Source organism: Labrus bergylta, chromosome 11 (genome assembly GCF_963930695.1).
Source record: "Labrus bergylta chromosome 11, fLabBer1.1, whole genome shotgun sequence".
NCBI lineage: Eukaryota > Metazoa > Chordata > Actinopteri > Labriformes > Labridae > Labrus > Labrus bergylta.
Window position 1 is genome coordinate 8,080,255 of NC_089205.1, and position 20,684 is coordinate 8,100,938.

A 20,684-nucleotide genomic window follows, 5' to 3' on the forward strand; every position below is an offset into this window, starting at 1 on the left:
CACACATACACCTCCAGGGCTTTGTGTTTTAGAAGTAGGTCAGGTATCAACTATCTTCTAAGGCAACCTGCTTCTGAGTTCCCATTAGCACATAAAGACTATTTCCTGTGTTCACATGTGTAATATACGTGTCATTATGTATCACACAAAGTCAGATTGCAGCGCTGAAAAAGCAAATATTAAAGCTTCTGCGTGGCGCCCCCTGTGGACAAAGCAGTACATATTACCTATTAGCTTTTCTTGTCTCGTGCATGTGGCAGTAACATTATATTAAAAAAAATCCCATCCTGCTTCCTTTAAACAGTTCAGTGTATCACTTAGTGAGTGCGTTTACATATCCTGGTTTTGATCTGTTTTTTAAGTATCCCGATTTTGTGTTTGTGGATGTAAACATGATTTTTGAGGAACCAGATTTCACTACCTGATGAACTCCAAAAGAAATCAGGATACTGTAAATGCTTTACCCCGGTTTCTTTACCACCCGCACATGGCCTCAGCAAAGTGCACCAGCAAAACAAAGATGGCGGCAGCAATGAGAGCGTCTTATTCTGGAATGATGAAGAAATGTTGGCATTTAATAGTGCTAAGCTCGCAATAAACCACAGTGGTCTCGTTTTTCTCAGATTTCTAAATTGCTGCAGTTTGTGTTGTAGACGCCTGAACAAATAAGATGCAGTAATCAGAAAACAGGATACTTGTATTTATTTATAATGTATACAGGGATATGAACAACTAGGTTTCTGTGTGCAGGTAAACACCATATCCTGAATGTGATGAAAACCAGGGGGAGGCTCTTAACGGGATACTAAAGTCCATGTAAACACACTAAATGTGAAATTTTCCACTGGACTAAAATGTTGTTTCTTCAGCTTGTTGTAAATCATCTTGTCTGACACCTATCCCGTCACAGCAGTAACAGAAATAGTCATAAATAATTTTTAAAAAGTCAGTGTTTGTCACTTTGATGGTCTTGTTTGCTAGTGGGTAATTCTGACGCATCAGTATTCATTTCAGTCTGTTTCATAACGAGGTAAAAACTCCTCTCAGGGGCTTCAACTCATATAAATCTGTTATGGAAGGCTAAACCAGGAAGTGAGCGCGAAGGGTGTCATGTGTTTGTGTTTATTGTTTTTCCACCAATCAGATTTTAAAATCTCTCATTTAAGATACATATTTTCACCCAGAAGCCAGCAGTGCTTTGTCCGCTTCTTTCTGACAACCTGTTGCCACCACATGTAAAATGAGAGCGTCATTGTCCCTCCATGAATAGTTTTGTATTACGAGAGTTTACTGGCACAAACAGAGGCTTATGAAGGTTTGGAAAAAGAAAGAGAGAGACTTACAAAATGTTGGCTCCAAGAGATAATAAGTGAGGATGTACCAACTTTGGTCAAATTGAATCTTTGATGGAACACAAATCCAGACTTTGCAGTGAGACAGTGTGCAGGAGTTTGCTTGCAGATTTTGGTAAATAAAAACAAGAAAATATCCAATATGGTGGCAATAGCTCAGTCTTTAGGGACTTGGGTTGGGAACTGGAGGGTTACTGGTTCAAGTCATGGACATAGTCATGGACAAAGTCTGGAGAGGTGCCAGGTAACTTCCTTAGTACATGCTGAGGTGCCCTTGAGCAAGTCACCAAACCCCCCAACGGCTTGAGCACTCTTTAATGTGCATGTGTTTTTTATTAAATTACAAAGAATAACTTTAGACAACAATACAGGCTTCAGACAGAATGATGTCATGAACCCAGACATTTCTAAACACCATCACATCTTATGTCATTTACAGAATATCATCACAAGTCAGATTCAGTTTAATCCAAAGGACAAATAGTCACTCCTGTCCCTACTCCTGCCCAGAACCTGAACCCTGGATACAGCGGACCTGTGAACTGGGTCTGGTAGCGGTGGATGAGTTCAGCCTGGTTCTTGGCAATGCGGTAAAAAGCTAGAATCCCTGCATGCTGGTCCAGATATACCCCGATTCGTCGGGCCTTAGGTGAGCCCAGTTGTTTTTCTTTGCCATCGTGCCAGAAGGAGAAGCCAGTCCCGGACCAGTACAAGGTCCAGGAGAGATTATTGTGGCCCAAACGGCTTGTGTCACCGGAGCCTTTACGCTCCATCTCCTTGTGGGCCACGCCGATGGTGATCTGTGGGGAGCAATGGATGGATGACATAGATTAGGAAAGTAAAATCTTGATGGGAAATATTTCATCATTAGACGTTTGTCAGTGGACAACATGTGCTCCCCAAAATCTCACTGCTTCTCATTTTGTTATTTTAGAATGACTTGCAAGAAGTGCGTCCCAAATAGAAGCAATATCAAACATCCAGCCATTATCTATGCTGCTTGTCCCGTTTGGGGTTGCAGGGGACTGGAGCCTATCCCAGCTGTCATTGGACAAGAGGTGGGGTTACACCGCAGGGCTTATCACAGGGCTGACATACAGAGACAAATATCAAAACACACTCACACCTAAGGGCAATTTAGAGTCACCAATTAACTCAGAAGGCATGTCTATGGACTTTAGGAGGAAGCATATGATGCACAGGGAGAACATGTTAACTCCAAGCCATGCCTTCTTGCTGTGATACAATGATGCTAACCACTGAAAAAAAAACATACATTAATTAAACATTAAATGTTTAATTTAAAGTAACTGTGAGGATCTTTACGTTAGAGTGGGTTTTGGCGCCCTCTGTGGACAAAGTATTTAGTGTTATATCAATGTTAATCCTGATTTGGTAATCGTTTAAAAAGTCTGTATCTGGATTTGGTTGATCCAAATCAGTTTTTCTGAGCTCAATTAGTTGATTCTTGCCAGAAAAAAAGTGGATTACCAAATCCGGATCATTCTCATCTGGATTAAACTATTATGAACAACTGGTCCCTGAAGTTCACAGTCCTTTGTTGGAGTCTAAAATTAGTGCTTTAATGTTATATTAACTTTCTTCAAATAACAAGGATTCCCCTGTAAGCTGAACGAGCAAACACCCTCGCTGAAACAACCCATCCCTCCTCTGAGGCCCCAGCGCTCACCTTCTGGCCAGTCCACTCCACCTCCCAGTAGTAAGGGCTCCCTGCGAGGGGCTCTGTGCAGACAACTTGTCTCCAAAAGTCGAAGCGCTCTGGATGGTCCGGTGGGTTCAGGTTCTCTGCCCGCATTTTGGCATTGCGACCTCCATCTGACAACTGCACATGGCGGTACACCGTGTTAGGGTCCATGGTGGGTTCAAAGCGGACTAAAGGAAGAGATGCATTTTAGTGAAAAACCTTGACCCTCATAAAGGTTTCACATTTCCTTCTTTCGTTTGTTATAAAATGTAGAAAATGAACGACTCACATTTCAGCAGTTCCCCTCTGGTCTTGGGGTCTGGATTAGCAAGTCCCAGTTTAGTTACAGGAGGTGCTGAAAGGACAAAACAGATTCATGGAATCAAAAGATTAAATATTTATAACCTCTTTGTCACCATTTATGATTTGGATGGTTACTATTTCTGCTATTAGTGTTTGTCAGCTTATAGGTTTACAAAATTTATGAATGGAAATTTAAATAGAACTATTGGTTGTCTTAATTTGCACGTTTTGTCGTTTGTTTGTTTTTTTAAATCAAAAGTCATGCCTACTTCACTTAGTGCTAACTGAAGGGTTGTTGTACCTTCAGGTTGAGGAGGAAGGTACGGAGGAGGGGGCGCTGAAGCTTCATGTCCAGAGAGAGAGAGAGCAGAAGAAAAGCAACAAAGGAGCTGATGAACTAAACATCACGAGTACTTGTTTTAAGTGCTTTAACAGGCTCTTCTTCTTACCGTGAAGACTTGCAGGCTGCAGAGATTGAGATTTGGGGGAAGACTCCTGACCTGAGTTGGGAAAATAGATAGATAGCGAACATGTTGACTCAAGGACGCACTTTCCAACAACCAGTATTACTACAGCTACATGAGCATTTATTCTATGAACGATAATCAAACAGAATATGAAGATTTTAAATTAACTCACCCTGAGATCGTGGTGGTGGCAAAGGTGGAGGGTCTGTTGTCATCTCATATACTAAGGAAAAAAAGTGCATACGTTGCAAAAACTCTCTTTTTAACAATGATTTTTTTCTTTAAATTGCAATGGCTTATTTTGTTCACAGGATTTTTACCTGTGTTTCTTGCACTGCACTGACGACTGTTATCAGCTGCAGTAGCGCTCCCTGCTGCTGCTTCTGTGCCGTTGGTTGTTGGAGCCACATGGTCCTGATTCACTGCAAAGAAAAGGAAAGTTTTGACTGACTTAGGAAGAAAAGAAAATGGAGTAAAACAACAAAAGTAAAGAGTAATACTGACATAATATGCAGATCTTGGCCACACTTGCTTTGCATTGCTCCTGTATTGCCTCTTGCAGTTCTTTGAAGGCAGAGCGGATGGAGGACACCTCTGCTTGATCCTGACTCAGGTTTGGCTCTCTTGTGGCACCAGTCTGACCCGGCAGCTCCATGGTGAAGAAATTCTTATACAAGTATTACAAATACAAGTATTACACTTTTGGTTTTATCAATGCTGAGCCTTATTCTTTCTTCATCCGTTGAAATCTGTTTTACCTTCAAGAAGCAGATGTGGTCCTGCATGCCCACCAGCCTGTTTAGTTCTTCACTCTTCCAGTGCAGCTGAGCCACCTCCTGCTCCAGGCTGTTGATCTGCCCCTCTACCTGGCTGCCCAAAGAGGCCTCATGGGTGCTGAGGAGCTCAACCACCTGGATTCCCGTTTGATTCACGCTCTTCACAAGCTCTGAGAACAAATCTGAGCTCTCTTGCTCTAGAGCCTGTACCAAGGCCTGGGATTGAAGCAGGAAAAGAAAAGAGCAAGGAGTGAGGGAATAGTAAGAAAAAAAAGAGGATGCAATGAATGTAATTGTGTTTATCATGAACAAAAAAACAAGTAACTCATAACCGCTTTTTTACCTTGTGTTGGCGGGAAACATGTGGAAGCACATTAAGCGTCTTTTCTGTGTCCCTGATTCTTCTCTGCACGTCAGCCTGCATTTGGACAAGCTCTTTCTAGAAACACAAAACATATAATTAAATTCTTAGAATACAAACTAAAAAAGAGAGGCATCTCATACCCACGCACATTTTGGAGTAGTAATTGCATTGGATTGAGCTGAAGTCATCGGTAAAGTTGCAAAACACTCTGGCCAGAAAATCCCGTTAGAGCAGGGAAATAACGCTTCCATGTTTGTTCAAGGGATACACAAAGCTGTCGTCTTACAAGAACTTCAAGTTCAGCCACATTTTGGAAATGCTACACATATGAAAGCACACTTCATGATTCACCTGCCGTCACTTCATCATATGCAGCAAGAACAAGACGACAGAAAAGACTAGAAACAGCAGGGGAGCAATGACATCATTAACCTGGTTATTTTAGTCTTGACCATTACGCACCTGCCTCGCCCTCCTTTCCTCATGCGGTTTGACCACACGATGTCCCTTGTGTCCTTGCTGGCAACATACTTCACACACACACTCCATGTCTTCATGGCAAAACAGGTCCATGGGTTGGTTGTGTTGAGGGCAGGGCCTGGGTTCCACAGTGGGAAGCTGAGGGTAAATGCTGCCCTGTCGTGCTGGTCCTCTGTCTGGTAGGACCTCCAGGTAGATTGGCATTGACGGTGGGGCAGAAGACCCAGCTGTGAAGGAGCTCTGCTTGAAGCTGTTGGTTCTGAGTTTCTCCATAGCTTCCACTAGCACAGTGCTCTTAGCCAGCGAGGGTCTAGGGTTGAAGACCTGCCTGCACTGGGGGCAGCTGTACTCACCTCTGCTGTCTCTTTTGTCCCAGTGGTTGTGGATACAAGCCAAGCAGTATGAATGTCCACAGGGCAGAGTGGCCGGGTCCTTCAGGGTGTCCAGGCATACTGAGCAGACAAAGGTCTCCTCTTCAGACCAGGCAGAGGCCATGTGGTTCAAGGTGAAACAGAGACTGAATAGCTTAATGTCCTGGAAGTCACAACTAGAAGTATGGACAGCCACAAAAAATGTTACAGAGTCCCTTTTAGTTTTAACAAAACAGGCAAGGATGATGAGACTGAAATGCCAGTTCACATGACTCACATGCTGCTTAAAAACTCAGGCAACCTGGGCTCAGGGTGGAGCTGGCAAAACAGGTGGGGTGAGGTTTTACTCTCGTTTATGTCACTCTTTTCCTGCTTCCCGGTTTCCTAAAATATACATTTGAGGTTAAATGGACTAATGGTTACTTTAGTTTATAGTGCTTTTAAATTAACACAAAATTAAATGTAGATACATATGCTATAGTGCTCAAAACACATGAAGGTGAAGTAATAGGCTGCTAAGAAATAAAACCTTCATGAAACGTAATGTAGTGGTATTTTTGAGGACAGACTGGTTTCTACACCTCTGGTTGATGAGTGATATTATTTAAATAATAATAGGATTGTTTTATCAATGAATAATGCTAACAAGCTGTCTCGTACACACCATCTTTAAGGTTTGCAGTAAAAAAAAAAAGCTAAACAAAGAAGAGATGCGGACTTGTGATGGCGTCATCACAGCGCAGTGAGGGCAACACTGACGCGCATGAAGCTACCTGACGCCATATTGACTAGTGGCAACCGGCTAGCCGGGCGAGAGGCCAGCTACTTAGCTATAAGGTGAATGTTTGACGTTTTGAAATGATGCGTACCCATGCTGTTAATATGTCTTCTGCACGCCTCTTTATTATCTGATAGACATGCTGGACCCCTTCAATTTAGAAGTTTCGGCTTATGATGTCAACCTAGCTTTGTGTGTGCTAGCCTTATGCTAACGTGGTAGCATGCTAGTTAGCCTGCATACAAGTCAGCTGTTGGTTTTTAAGACACGACTAAAACAATTGCTCGTATCTTATCTTGAGTTTAGAGCAGAGAAGTCTGACATTATACATTTGTCGTAATGGTATAGTTAAGTATGTTAAACTTGGTTAAGGCTGCTAACTTTCGCTTTAACAGAGTCAAAGCTAAAGTTTGCTGTGGAAAGTTGGGCACAAACAGCTGATCTGTGACAATTTGGGAAAATCAGTTTTGTATAATAAGCCTAAAAAGACGATTGATTGCGATATCACAGTATTATTACAGTACGTTCTGGTGAACCTTCAAGATCAGGTCAGCTGGGTTTTGACCTTCCCAAACAAGACTCAAAATCATCTGCTTCCTCCCCCTGCAGGTAGAGACAGGTGTTGTCTCGGGTTTAATTAACTAACGTGTGACCTATGCTTAATCAAGCCTGTCTTTGTGTGTTTCTGTTTCTCTTTAAAGGATGTTTCGGGGCCCTCAGATCCTGGCTTGGTCTTGCCCCATAAGACCTCTCCTGATAGTGAGAGAATCCCACCTCTCTGCGTTGTCCGAGTTCACTGGACCCGCAAGAGACTTAAAGGAGAGGAGATATGAGAGGGTCTGTGACAGTAAGGAGGGGTCTGAGACTGTATCCCCTCCAGTGCAGCAGCCTTTATGTAGCCTGAACTGTGAAACTCATCAGCTGACAAAAGCTTCATTTAAAAACCTCTTATCCAATGCTATTTTATCCAGCGCACACCACCCCTCTAAGTTTCCTGTATCTGTAAACGCCAAGCCAGTGTCTGATTCTTTGAAATGCACTTTTGTGAAAGATTTAGATAAAAATGTCAAAGCTGTGAGCTCTTACCCAGACTGTTTGGTCAACACAACATGCCTTCGACCCCGGGGAAGGCCTTGGGACATTTGCCAACCTTCACTCCTTCTTACCAACAGGAGTCAGTGCAAACTTCCTCACAGCAATCTATATTACAGACATCACTTAGTTAGACCTTTAAGCTCGTGTACACGTACACAATGGATATTGAACCACTCTCACAATGGACCGCACCCCTCCGTCCTCAAGTTTGACCAAGACAGAGCTCTTCATCAGGCGGCCCCTCATGAAGCAGATCCCTGGAAATATTGTCTATCCCTGGAGAATGAACGCAGGTGTCGACAGAGACTGGCGCCCAACTTGAGTCTATACGATCCGGACAAGATAAAAATAGGACAAAGTCAAAGCAAGGGAAAGAACCAGGAGAGATGGGCTGCAGTCCTGGTCTCCCTCTGCTCTGTCGATGGGGAGCCGGCTTTTCTCTTCACTCTGCGCTCCAGCATGCTGAAGGGCCGGCACAAAGGAGATGTCAGGTTAGTAGAAGGCTAGAAATGTGAAAAACACATTGCTAGTAGAGATCTGTATGTGTCCTCATTTTCCAATCATTTGCAGCTTTGCAGGAGGTAAGAGTGATCCGTCAGACAGAGACGTCGTGGACACAGCGTTGAGGGAAGCCAGGGAGGAGCTGGGCGTCACTGTGCCAACGGAGAGGGTCTGGGGCACCCTGAAACCTCTCAGGGACAGGGTGAGTGCAAGTGCTGGTTAATTTTAATGTATGCAATGTGAGGAAAGGATGAGCTGTACTTACTATAGGTGTGAATGCAAACTTATTGCGGATCGAAGAGATATCACAGTGTCAGTTTTTTCCAAAATCATGCAGCCCTTCTTCATTCTCTTTTCTGCTCGTGAGAATGGTGTCTTCATTAATGCGGGGAATTACACGTTAGTGATATAAAGGCTAAACACTGTCATCAAAGTGACAGTCTCTGTTGCCTTGTCTGCCATCTTGGAATGCTGCCGCATCTCTTTCATGTCAGGTTTTATGGTGCATTCATGTCGTGTCGGACACATCAGAAAAACGAGTTTCCGAGTTGAAAAATGCACATGAACACCTGCTCAAGTCGGAACAACAAATCGGAAACTCAGAAAAGAATTAGGCGCCTGACTTCCCGACGTATGCACATCAACTTTTTGCTCAATTATAACTTTTACCAGTAACATTTCACTTATCATCTTCGAAGCATCAACGCTATTTTTTGCTGTTGTTTCTGACTTTCTGAACTGAAATCATGTGAACACACCAAAGTCAGAAGAACAACTTCCAAACTCAAGAACTTGGACCACCCGAGCAGCACATGAATGCAGCATTAACCTTCCCGACCCACCCCTGTCCAACAGGGAAAACTTTCCCACACCTGCTGTGAGGGACATGTGTGAATAAGCTACTGAGGAAGATTTGAGCTGCATGTTTTCTCCGGAGTGCATGTGTGAAACTCGCTGTTTTGTTGCTACTGATGCACCATTTTAAAATTGTTTAATCTGATAAACGATTGTTTGGATTAATCATTCATCAATCAAAAATATCAAACCCAAAATATGTGATATGAAAATGGTAAATAGTGCTCATTGAATAGCTCCAAGCGTTCATGATAACATTGTTAAAATGGAAATCTCACCAAAATAACAGATTATTCTGCATCTTTTATTTTTCAGCAGTTTTGACGTTTTTGTCAAGATTTATTGTTTGGGCTTGTTAATGCCTTTATTGTAGAGACAGGACAGTGGACTGAGTAGAAATCAGGAAGAGAGAGAGAGGGGGGAATGACATGCGGGAAAGGAGCCACAGGTCGGATTTGAACCCGGTCTGCCTGCTTGGAGGACTATAGCCTCTGTAAATGGGTCGCATGCACTAACCACTAGGCTACCGGCGCCCCAAGTTTGATCATTTTTAACACCAATCCCGTCTCTGAATCTGATGCTCTTTGTGTCGTTGTCTCTCTCACCAGTCGGGGATGATCATCGCTCCCGTGTTGGCTAACCTCGGCCCTTTAGAGGACTTATCCTTTAAACCAAATCCCGGAGAGGTATTGTCATTCTACCCTTTGTCATGAGTGAATGTCGTAATGAGTGTGCTTATATTTTTATTGTAAAATTTTCTGATCAGATACAAGCAGATGGCAGATTTTAGAAGTTGCTTATAGAAGTATAACATGCAGTCTACATCATTGTTTCACTTTCAACAAATGATCTCCTGGACCAATGACCTGATTACTCAATGTCACAACACAGACCCAAACATGTTTACCTATTTACAAAAACAAACGCCTTCATTGGCAGATGCTGATAAACAAATGACTCCACCCTCTAGTTTCTTTCTTTACATACAACTCTTTCTAAACTGCCCTTCCTGTCTCTGCTTCACTTCCAGGTGGAGGACATTTTCACCATGTCTTTGTCCCACCTGTGCAACCCTCAGAACCGAGGCTACACAAACTTTCGCACCGGTGACAAGTACGGCTACACTCTGCCAGTGTTTCGTAACGGGAAGTATCGAGTGTGGGGTCTCACAGCTATGGCTCTAGACTACACCCTGAAACTCGTTGTCCCTCGTTAGCAGCTCATTCGCAGCTAATCCAGTTTGAAGTTCAGTTTTTCGGTACCAAAGTACACCCTCAACCTTCATGTGACTGAAAGATCTTAATGTGGAATAAAATGTGCAATCAAGCTTTGTTCAAAAATACCATGTCAGGAATCACTGAATATAAAATATGGTTATTTCTGAAGATGAATTTTGTTTCTCTCTGCAGCAGCACAGTTAAGAGGAGGGTTTTTTTTCCTAGCGATGCACACACTGAGTGATGGATGTGTAATACAGAGCGGTGGCCAGCTGATAAAGTGCAGGTGCTGGAAGTCTTTTTAAGAGGAGCACCTGATTGGTTGAAACCCATAAACTACCAGTATTTTCAGTATAATCGACCGCTTACATTTCTTTGAATGCTCACAACTAATACACTGTGGAACACTGAAAATGACCTTACTGTCACTTTATTGTGAGCGAACAACACGTTTCGCCCAAACTTCAGCCTCCGTTCTTGAAAAATGAAGCCAATGCGGAAGTGCAAAATCCTGCAGGTCGCCCAAGTGTCCACTTGAGCCTGGCTCTAGGAACACCGGAAGTCACAAACACACCACAGCCTAAAACACACGATTGACAGGCGGGCGCTGTGTAACGGTTTGTCAAGAGGCTTAAAACCCTCCTCAGCTCCAGCTCTCAGCCTGCCGTTGGGTTGAGACAGGATTTCCATCATGGCGGCTGCTGCCGATGAGCCTCCAGAGCCCCCTGCAGGAACAGATGGCTGACATCACTCAGGCTTCATCCGTTAATATTTACAGTCTATGGATTCACCTTTAGCTTCCTTACAGGAGAAATGTGTTGTCCGCTCACCATGAAGCGACAGTACAGTCGTTTTCAGTGTGCCACGATTTATTTATGTTTTCATTGTATGTTCCTGCGACCGACCTGCACGTGCGATCGTAGGTTGGCTGTGCACAGGAAACCCTGTTGGTCGTTTAGACATCGTTAATTCAATTTGAAATAATTTCTACCTTAAGTTATCATTTTGAGGATATAAACAAACAAGTTAAACTGATTTATCTCTGAGAGAACCTTTGCCATATGAAGCTCGTATCTCTGATTCAGCACCCGTCCATTTTAATCCTCCACACACTCAAATCTGGACTGTTCTCTCGACAAGCACTGAAACAATTAAAGCACAATGTGTGGTGTGATAATGGACAACACAATAAAGGTAATTTTAAGAAATTCTCTCTGTACTGGTCGGAGGTGAGATTTGTTTTTTTATATCATAAATCAAAGCAATAAATAGTGAGGAAATATTTTTGCTGGTTTCTGAATCTAACTGAAATAAATCTTCTCATCCCTCTGAATCTTCAAGATTTTACAGTGAAATAGCTACACATACTGTAAACCATTTAATACATGCACTGAAGGATTTTTAGGGGAGGGTTGCAGTTAGGCTTTCACACAACAAGTCTTAAATGCTCTGGATCTATTGGTAAAGACCAGTCCCTCCAAATGCAGGTCTTCAGGTCCTCATCACTTCTGCATATGGTGTGTCATCAAACTGGACCAGGTTGTGGGTGATCATCTCACACTAAGGCAGCGAGCACTCCATGGGGTCCTGTGAGTCGGGCAGGAGGTGACAGTTGAAGGGCCAGCTGAAGGAGAAGAGATCCAGCGTGTGGCTACATTGCTGCTGAGCCGAGGAGCAGACAGAGCGGCACGGTTGGAGGACGCCACCCTGAGGGCTGCACTGGGGCAGAAACATCCCGCACACCAGCGTCCGCAAGGGCTCGAAACAAGCCAGCTCCATCAGCACCTGCACGACAAAAAAGAGGTAAGAATGAGGTGAAACAGCATGTTGAAGAAACCGCTTTCTGTTTTTTCTGACATTGTTGATGCTACCAGCAGGTAGCAGCAAAACCTTTTAGTGTCTCTAATGTCCATTAGTAATTTAAAGCTCCTGTGAAGAGTTTTAAGCCGGTTAGAAAAATGACTGAAATTCATAATGTCTCTATATGATCAAATTAGACGATCAGCGACAAGACTGATTATATCTATATAGTTACAATGTCTGAAAACTCTGCTGCAGGGTAGGTGTCAGACGGTGTTGTGTTGTGGTCCAGACCACACTAACCAAGACCAAGTCAAGACCAAGACCATAAAGATCACTGATAAATCATCATCTTGTGTGCAGCGGGCATGTCACTTAGGCTATTTAGACCGTAACACAGGGAGAGTTGCTGCTGTAACTGGGAGATAAAAATTGAAATGTGAAAGAAGTGAAGTAATTTGTTCTTTTAGAAAAAGGCTTTTTCTTTCAAATCACAGTAATGACATGGAAAAATTGCCTATCAGTGGTGGTTTTGACTGGCTCATTTAAAATCCGGAGTCCGCCCAGTCTGAGGCAATATCAAGTAAAAATGCTTTCCATTCTGAGATGAGACCGAGACCTTCAAAATGTGGTCTTGAGACCAAGACCGATTTCAAGTACTAAAACACAAACACAGTGTGATTAACAGCTAGCAGCAGACTCTTGGACATGTTCAGGACAAAATCAGCAAAGAGATGAGACAAACAAGGGTCATCAAAGACATCACAAACTTAAAGTTCATGAGAAGAGCTTTAAGGTGGTGATTTAAGTAAGAAGCTTTTACCTGGTATGCTCGCAGGAGTGTGGCAGCTTCCTTCTGGTCAGCAATAGATAGCCAGATGTTTGGGAATGAGGTGAGGTTGTAGCTGAGGCCATGACACATCTCCACCTCTATCGACTCGCATGAAGAAGCTGGAGGCATGCAGAACACAACTCATTACTTTTCTGTCATTTGGCTTTCAGAGTACAAAGAAAGGCTTATTTTTCCTCTTCTTTGGCAAGTCACTACAAACGTTATCTCTGGTGAGTTTTTTTTTTTCTTTTAGAGAGATTTCCATGTGAACATTACTGGCTTTGGAGACAAAAACAGTAGCTCTAAGTGGGACTCTGATTGGGGTCACAGATAAAAAGGACTCACTGAACAGAGGGTAGGTGGAGTTGCTGCAGTCCTGTTCATCTGCTCCGTCAGGGCAGTCGTTCCATCCATCACATAACCACTGCTGCTGAAGACACTCCCCCGTACTGCAGGCAAACTGGCTGGGACCACACGTCCCTTTGAACAAAGAAGAATACACAAAACAAACTGGTTACAGGCGGCAAAATGGGACATGAAGAACGAAAAGAGAGGCATGAAGGAAAACTGTAATGGAAAGAATGGGGGGGCGTTTAAAGGAGTCAGGTATGAATGGTCAGATTTTTAAAAGCATAAAGTCAAAAAAAGAAAAAGTTACAAGGTGTAAATATTTCATTGTAAGACAGAAATCAAGATGAAGCAGACAGCAGAGCTAAACTCGACAGGTGATGTAAATGACAGTGAAGAAACATGCAACTACACATTATTTTTTCATTTGAAATAAATAACATTCAAGTCTATCGATCGAAGTTAACTAGTGGCCATCCTGCAGCCTTGAAACAACAAGGCCCATGGCAAGGACAGACGCCATCTAGTCAGGAAGGTGTAAAGAGGGAGCAGACCAGCAGGATGGTGGGCATGTGGGAGCAGGGAATGTGGAACCTGGACTGAACCACGGGGTCATGGTCATGATACGGGTCATGGTCCAAGCTGTTTATGACGTCCTACCTAGCTTGGTAAGCCAGACCAGCATGTTCTCTATGCTGTGTGCAGGGTTCACTTGAACACATTCTGAGGGGCCGCTATCACTGACAACACAACCAGGTGCCCAAATCAGAGGCAGAGACCCTCTTAAAGCTGTGGCCAATAACAAGCAGGTCTGAAGCCAGAGGTACATGGCCTTTCTCAGGGATGGAGAGCAGCTGTAGCCACCGGCATCACCAGCCACCGGCCTGCTCAAATTGACATCGGACTGGGAACTATGTGTGCGAATAGACTTGGGCACGCAGCTCAAGTTCCCTGACCGCATTACGCCAACTTATTGTAGCCAGATGTGTCTCTTCAAAGCATGTGCTCCTAATAGAGCTGGCCGTCCTCTGGAAGGACCGCATGGAAGAGGCTAATGAGCACAAGCGGTTAAAGTAACAGGAGCTGGTAGAACGGCGTCTGAGGAGAGGCTGGAAAGCGAGCTCTGAGCCCATCGAGTTTGGGTACAGAGGCTTTGCTGACCATGCACTATGCAAGGTCTACACCCTGCTTGGCGTCAAAGGACCTGCCAAAAGGAGGGCTATCAAGTCCACAATGGAGGCTGCAGAGAGGGCTTCTAGGCGATTTTGGATCAGGAGGTGCAAACTGAGGTTCAATGCAGCCGGATCAACCCTGGCCATGCTGCTTGACTGAAGGTGCCAGATGTTGTGAGACCAGAAACATCCACTGACCTCATGAAACATCCCTGATGACGTGTCCCAGTGCATCCTGGGATGTGTCTTTGAACAGTCTCAAAGATGTGACGTGAGGATCAGTCAACCTGTACTTATTAGTATACAAGTTCAAACATGACTTCTACTTTTACCAGAGACTTTTGGCACAGATATCTGTACTTTCACTTGATTGAATACTTTTTGGATTGTTGCCCCCCTTTGCAAATAGAGGTAAGACTTAAAGATATGAAAAGAAAGGGACAAAGGTGAATCAGAGGTGAAGGAAACAACAGATGGCACTTAGATTATTAAGAATTAGCCTTACAAATGCAAGAACTCACTGTCCAGCACAGACACAGCCTGGTACGTTGCATTGAAGCCGCTGTCTGCCACTCCCTCATCAGCCACAAACAGCACCGTCATGTGGGGCCCAGAGGAGGTCAGCTCAGGAGGGAAGGTGTTACCACAAAACCTGAGACAAAGACAGACGAACAAAAGCCGCAGCAGAACTTTGTGATTACATAACTCGAGCATTCATCCTTATTTACCCTCAACATAATGGATTTCCACAACAAGGATTAACTTCATTATTGTACATTTTAATCCAACATCTGGGGAGGGCTCTCACCTTCCCAGGACTCTTCCAGCTCCGGGATCGGCGCTGTCGTGCACCTCCACATAATCAAACTCGCACACATCCTGAGTCTCTAGGCTGAAGTTCCTGAAGCTCAGTGTGATGACGTTCCCCTCCTCGACGGATATGTACCATATGCAAAACTAAACGGAAACAAAAGAACAAGAGACGAGTGAAAACACACAGGCCTGTTGAAGGCAGCTTTGAGTGTATTGGGCAGTTTAATGTTCACCTGCTGGTGAGGATAAGGCTTGGGGTGGTTTGGACTTGACAGGTAGCCTTGTGGCTCGGTCTTCTGCCCGCCGCATTCTGGGACAAAACAGACAAGAAACAATGTGCATTAGTCCACTCTAGTTCATAGACCTTTTCATGTGTGTTCCATGTTAGATCAACTCTGTCTGTGAACTCTCACCTTTGTGTTTATGGCTGCAGTTCGCCTCGTCTGATTGGTCCTGGCAGTTTGGATGACCGTCACACACAGACACAGGCAGCAGGCAGCGACCACCATCACACATGAACTCTTCTCTGGAGCAGCTCTCTGAGGAAACACACCGCAGAAAACACGCACGGATGCACATGAATTCAAATGGATAGGAGTGAATGTATTTATTCAGACACATGCACACTACTGACTGTGTCCAGGCAGTATGGCCCTGTACTGCGCCGTGAAGCCGCTGCCTGTGATGCTGCCATCAGAGCGGAAGGTGACCCACACCGCGCTGCTGTTTGTGTTGACTGTTGGCGGTGCTACGTTACCACAGAACCTGTAGGAGAAAAAGAGACATCTGTTCATTATCCGTGACTTTTCTTTGATTAATTCTCTCCACTCCTCTGAGCTCTGCACTGTTCTGTTTTAAATTCTCAAAAGGATTCACGAGAAAGGCACTTTTTATTAAATCCACAAATCATGCCGAGTGTGAGAAAGCCAAAGGAGCAAAGTTTTTAAATGTCCAGAAATATAAAAATAAGAACCCTGTTGAGCCCAGAAGTATACTCTCCAAATACGCAAACACCTTTAGTGCCATCTAGTGGCAATTTAAGGTAACAACATGGCACATAATAAAGTCAATTTTTTAAGAGTGAGTTAAACATTTCTGAATAATTCAGAAACATTAAAAAGTCAATAATGCAAATGTAAACTTTCAATTTATTAGAGACCACACATCAATAGTCAAATGCTTCCTCTTTAATTTGTAAATTCCTCCAAAAGATAGGCACTACTTTGTAAGTGAGATAGAGATGTAACGATTAACATTTTATGCGTTTTTTATTTTTTTTAAGTGTGTCAGTGAGTGCCTAATGGAACCCTAATTACATTTTCTTGCACATATTGGGCCATGAGAGGGTGATGGGGTGGTCGAGTGGAATATTTTATCATCCACAGAGGGCACTTTTGACTTTTGCAGCAACAACTCCACTGGCTCCCTGTCAAATATTGTATCGATTTGAAAATTCTCCTCCTCACTTTCAAGGCTCTCCATAACCTCGCTCCTCCGTGCCTTTTTGATCTCCTGCACACATACACACACCTTCCCGGAGCCTCTGTTCAGCCTCCTCCATGCTCCTCACCACACCTCCTCTCTGCCTATCATCAATGGGGGCACAAGCCTTCAGCCGAGCAGCCCCCCATCTCTGGAACTCTCTCGCACTAACCATCCATGACATCAACTCTCCCCCCACCTTCAAATCACACCTCAAACACACCTTTTTAGAATAGCTTACTCTCTCTCTGACCACGCCCTTCTTTCTATTGCTGTTTTTATTTTTATTTATGTAGTTGATTGTGTTCTTGTTTTGTATTCACTGTTTTCTTTCTCTGTAAGGTGACCTCCAGTGACATGAAAGGTGCCCAAAATAAAATGCATTATTATTGTTATTATTATTATTATCATTATTATTATTATTATTTTCAGTTCACCAGTGATTAAAGGAAACATGGAGGTCTGACCAACCTGGTAACCACAGAGCTCTGCTCCCTCTGCTCTTGCACCTCAAGCCAGTCGAACAGACAGGGAGAAGGCCCCTCTATGGTCAGAGAGGAAACATGGATCTGGACCAGGAAGGGGGGTGGGACTCGGATCACCCACAGACACAGCAGGTTTGGAGGGTAGGAGCCAGGGTAGTTTGGAGAACTGAAGCTTCCCTCTGAGTCGGTTAAAACTCCTCCACAACCTGAGAGAGCGAAAAGGAACACCTTCTTTGACTTATGCACTGAAAGAAAATCCTGCAAATAACAAGCTTACTAGTTGATGATGGACATGAAGTTAATCATGTGCATTTAATTGATCAGATTATATCGTATAAATGACCATTTTGCTTGAATCCCGTACGTTTTTCTGATGGTGGGATCCTAGCAGGATGGGGTGAAGCTGTGATGTCCATTTGACTTCTGTTAGCAGGCATTGTGGGTAACGTAGATGCTCCATCTCCGGCACTCTGCAGGTCTGGAAGGCTGGTGGACAACATCTGATCTTCCACTTCCTGGCCTTTTATCTCTAAATCAAAGACAGAAAACACAATCACATGATGCAAACATGGACATAATAAATGATCACTGAAGAAACTCATTTAAAATAAGAAAAGCTGTCACTCTGGAATCAAACTTCAAACTGAAGCCTTTCCAATTGGTCTTTCTTTTCAGTTGTGCCGATTTAGAGGGGTGACTCACGTGTGAGGATGAGGGCCAGTGCCAGTCCGATAGCTGTCAACAGGAGCAGGGCAGCGGCAGAGATCACCACAACACCCCATCCACAACCAGGGCCCCGCAGACGCATCGCACACACACCGAACACACCCCAGGCCAGGTCTGAATGACAGATCACAAACACACACATAAAAAGTGTCACAAATGCAAACAGTGTTTACTGTCAAAGAAGACCCACAGTATGTTGACCTGAGTACTTTTTTTTGTGACACATTTAGAAAACGTGCCATTTCATTAGCAATCCCTCCTATAGATAAAGTTCATCATGAATCAAAACAAACACTACAAATTAAATAAGACATTGCCCAGTTTTGCAAAGAGATGAAAGATGAAGCCACTGTCTTATTTTGTTTGAGGTGTTAATTCAATTTGCTCCTCTTATTGTAACGTCCGTGTTAATTCAATTTGCTCCTCTTATTGTAACGTCCATGTTTGTTTCCTGATCGATAAAATATAAATCAAAATGCCCTTTTAGTCATTTTAGTCCTTGTAAGGAATTTAAGACAAAACCTATACCCTGCATGTCTCTCATATTGGAACTAAACCTTTCATTAGACTCTTAACTGTCTAGAAAACATCCTCGTCTGTCAAACACTATTCCTGGATTTTCCAATATACGCTTTTCTCTATAATTGTAGAGAATGTGTGCATTAAGACACTTTCAGGCTTGTTTTCTCTTTAAAGAAAGATCCCACTCAACCACAAAGACAGACACCTCTGATGCACAAACCTAATTTTGTTTTTTACTTGTAAAACTGTTGAATTGCACCTTTAATCCTTGATTTAGGTAATCAGATTCACAATGTTTTACACACATTTTCTGACCTTTCTCAAAAAAAAAAAACTGGAGGGAAAATTGGCCACAAAAATACTTCTCGTCCAACAAAAAAACATATTCAAATGTGATAAAGTTTAGTTTCAAAAAGCAGCAAGCCGACTGGCTGACTCACTTGCTGTTGGTGGTTTGATTGGTTCAGGGGTGGATGATGACGTCCTGAATCCCTCCACCCTCTCCTCTCGCTCCCCCTCCAGCTCAAAGGCAGGGTTGCAAAACACATTCTGCAGAAAGGAGAACAGAAAATAAATACAAACAATTTATTTATTAAAAAAAGGTAGTTGTAGAAGATGACGTTTGTGAACTGTGACCTCTGGAGAAAGTCATGTTCCGTCTTCTTTCAAATGTAAGGTTTAATTCACCAACACATGTTAGATCACGTCATCATGTTAAGGGTCTTTTTTCAACAATGTTACCTGGTCTGTTAGCTGAAGTTTGAGTAGTTTAGATAAATTCACGTCTAATGACCATTACTGAGTCAATTCACTTCAAACATTTTCTAATCCAACATATCGGAACAGCTATAAACTGATTATTTTGGCTACTTTTAGACAGTAGAAAGAGGTCTTAAACACAACAATAGTTTAATTCTAAGCAAACAGTCGTTTATTTGCATATCTAGTAGTTAGGGAGCAACATTATCATTGATTTGTTGTTAGCTGATTGGCCAACTGGGAAAAATACTGATGCTTACAAAGCTCTGTCTGCCATTGGTGCATTTGTTTAAAGGAGCAGTATGTAACTCTGACACCTAGTGTTTAAAAGGGGTACTACAATCCAAATTCAAAACATTGTCGAGAGCTGTCTCCCCCCCTCCTCTCTAGAGTCGATGCTCACGCAGGTTGCCACGTGGTGGTCACTGAAGCTTCAGTGTTTATCCAGCTCTGCATCGGTCTGTAAACCTTTCTGTGTTCTAACCTCTCTCCATTTTTCAAAAGCATCTCCAATATTGATCCTAGTTTGAGCACGTTTCTGCTCGTGGAGCTTATTAGAAACATGCAGAGGCTTTTTAGGTCGGGTACAATCACTTCTATCTGAACCACTTCTCTTGCCCGCTTCCATCACTGCAACACCTGTTGGTTTGACCTGATAACTGCTCTCATATCTAAACTTCAACTACGAGTACGACTAAACAGATATGAACTGGCACAGCTCGGCTCGGCTCCATGTCTACAGGGCTTGATTTAAAGAATAGTAAAACACATTCTGAGTAAAGATAAAGAAAATGTGACTTCATATAAAACAAACATTTAAACAGCTGTTCAGGAAAGGTCCTAAAGGGTTAAATTTGCAAGATTAGTATTGAACAATATACTGATAGTCGTCTTAATAACTGTGTTCAAAGTTTACTACTCAACATCTTTATTTAACATCTTCATCCGTCTCGTTATCCTCACCCACCTTGTAAATATCTGAAGAGTCTGAGTACACTGCAACTTGGCTGAGGTCAGACATTTTTAGTCCGCTGCCACTCGTTCTTTTTAGAGAGTCTGATGTCGTGATGAATTATCCCGTGGTGGCCACATCGTGAAGAGAACTGAAGCTTCATACAGGGCTGTTAAAACATGACGTTTCTTAAAATTTTTCACCTTTTCACTCCAAAAGAAAACTTCCACTAGCGTTCCTTAAGCTTCCGGCCTTCGCTCGTCCAGCCCAGCAGAGCCCAATGTTGGACATCCATCAATGTAACCCAGATAAAAATGAAAAAAACAAACATATAATTCACATTAGGAGAATTGTCGAGACAGCCATATTGTCCTCTGCCACCTCTCCCTGTTTTAGCAGCATCGACCTGAACTTCTCTTGATTTCTGAACGCAAGTGGTTACAAAAGACTTGTTAGAAACTCCTTCACAGTGTTGAACAAAGCCGAGTCAGCTGAGAGGACTGAGCCGCCAAGAGGAGGGGGGAAGGGG

The 20,684-nt window shown here is 43.2% G+C and overlaps 3 protein-coding genes and 1 long non-coding RNA gene across 4 annotated transcripts; 2 read left to right on the forward strand and 2 right to left on the reverse strand.

Moving 5' to 3' along the window:
- Positions 1-1,108: 1,108 nt before the first annotated feature.
- ftr86 (finTRIM family, member 86) lies at positions 1,109-6,422 on the reverse strand. The gene is made up of 11 exons (XM_065959935.1): positions 5,430-6,422; positions 4,947-5,042; positions 4,586-4,819; positions 4,332-4,494; positions 4,148-4,249; positions 4,000-4,050; positions 3,810-3,860; positions 3,662-3,703; positions 3,347-3,412; positions 3,043-3,245; positions 1,109-2,152 (listed from the first exon to the last, which is right to left on the reverse strand). The coding sequence occupies exons 1-11, from the start codon at positions 5,940-5,942 to the stop codon at positions 1,817-1,819; spliced, it is 1,857 nt and encodes a 618-aa protein (XP_065816007.1). The 5' UTR covers positions 5,943-6,422; the 3' UTR covers positions 1,109-1,816.
- A 99-nt stretch (positions 6,423-6,521) lies between these two features.
- On the forward strand, positions 6,522-11,299 carry nudt8 (nudix hydrolase 8). Its single transcript, XM_020644334.3, has 5 exons — positions 6,522-6,655; positions 7,298-8,182; positions 8,262-8,394; positions 9,656-9,733; positions 10,078-11,299. The coding sequence occupies exons 1-5, from the start codon at positions 6,582-6,584 to the stop codon at positions 10,261-10,263; spliced, it is 1,356 nt and encodes a 451-aa protein (XP_020499990.1). The 5' UTR covers positions 6,522-6,581; the 3' UTR covers positions 10,264-11,299.
- A 387-nt stretch (positions 11,300-11,686) lies between these two features.
- Positions 11,687-20,624, reverse strand: mfrp (membrane frizzled-related protein). The gene is made up of 13 exons (XM_065959937.1): positions 20,171-20,624; positions 18,885-18,993; positions 17,899-18,036; positions 17,561-17,725; positions 17,183-17,402; positions 15,864-15,994; positions 15,643-15,768; positions 15,463-15,539; positions 15,225-15,373; positions 14,938-15,068; positions 13,242-13,376; positions 12,888-13,015; positions 11,687-12,049 (listed from the first exon to the last, which is right to left on the reverse strand). The coding sequence occupies exons 1-13, from the start codon at positions 20,222-20,224 to the stop codon at positions 11,825-11,827; spliced, it is 1,788 nt and encodes a 595-aa protein (XP_065816009.1). The 5' UTR covers positions 20,225-20,624; the 3' UTR covers positions 11,687-11,824.
- LOC136180444 (uncharacterized) lies at positions 11,843-17,100 on the forward strand. Its single transcript, XR_010667093.1, has 3 exons — positions 11,843-12,067; positions 13,067-13,126; positions 15,663-17,100. It is a non-coding gene; the product is annotated as an uncharacterized lncRNA (long non-coding RNA).
- Positions 20,625-20,684: the final 60 nt, after the last annotated feature.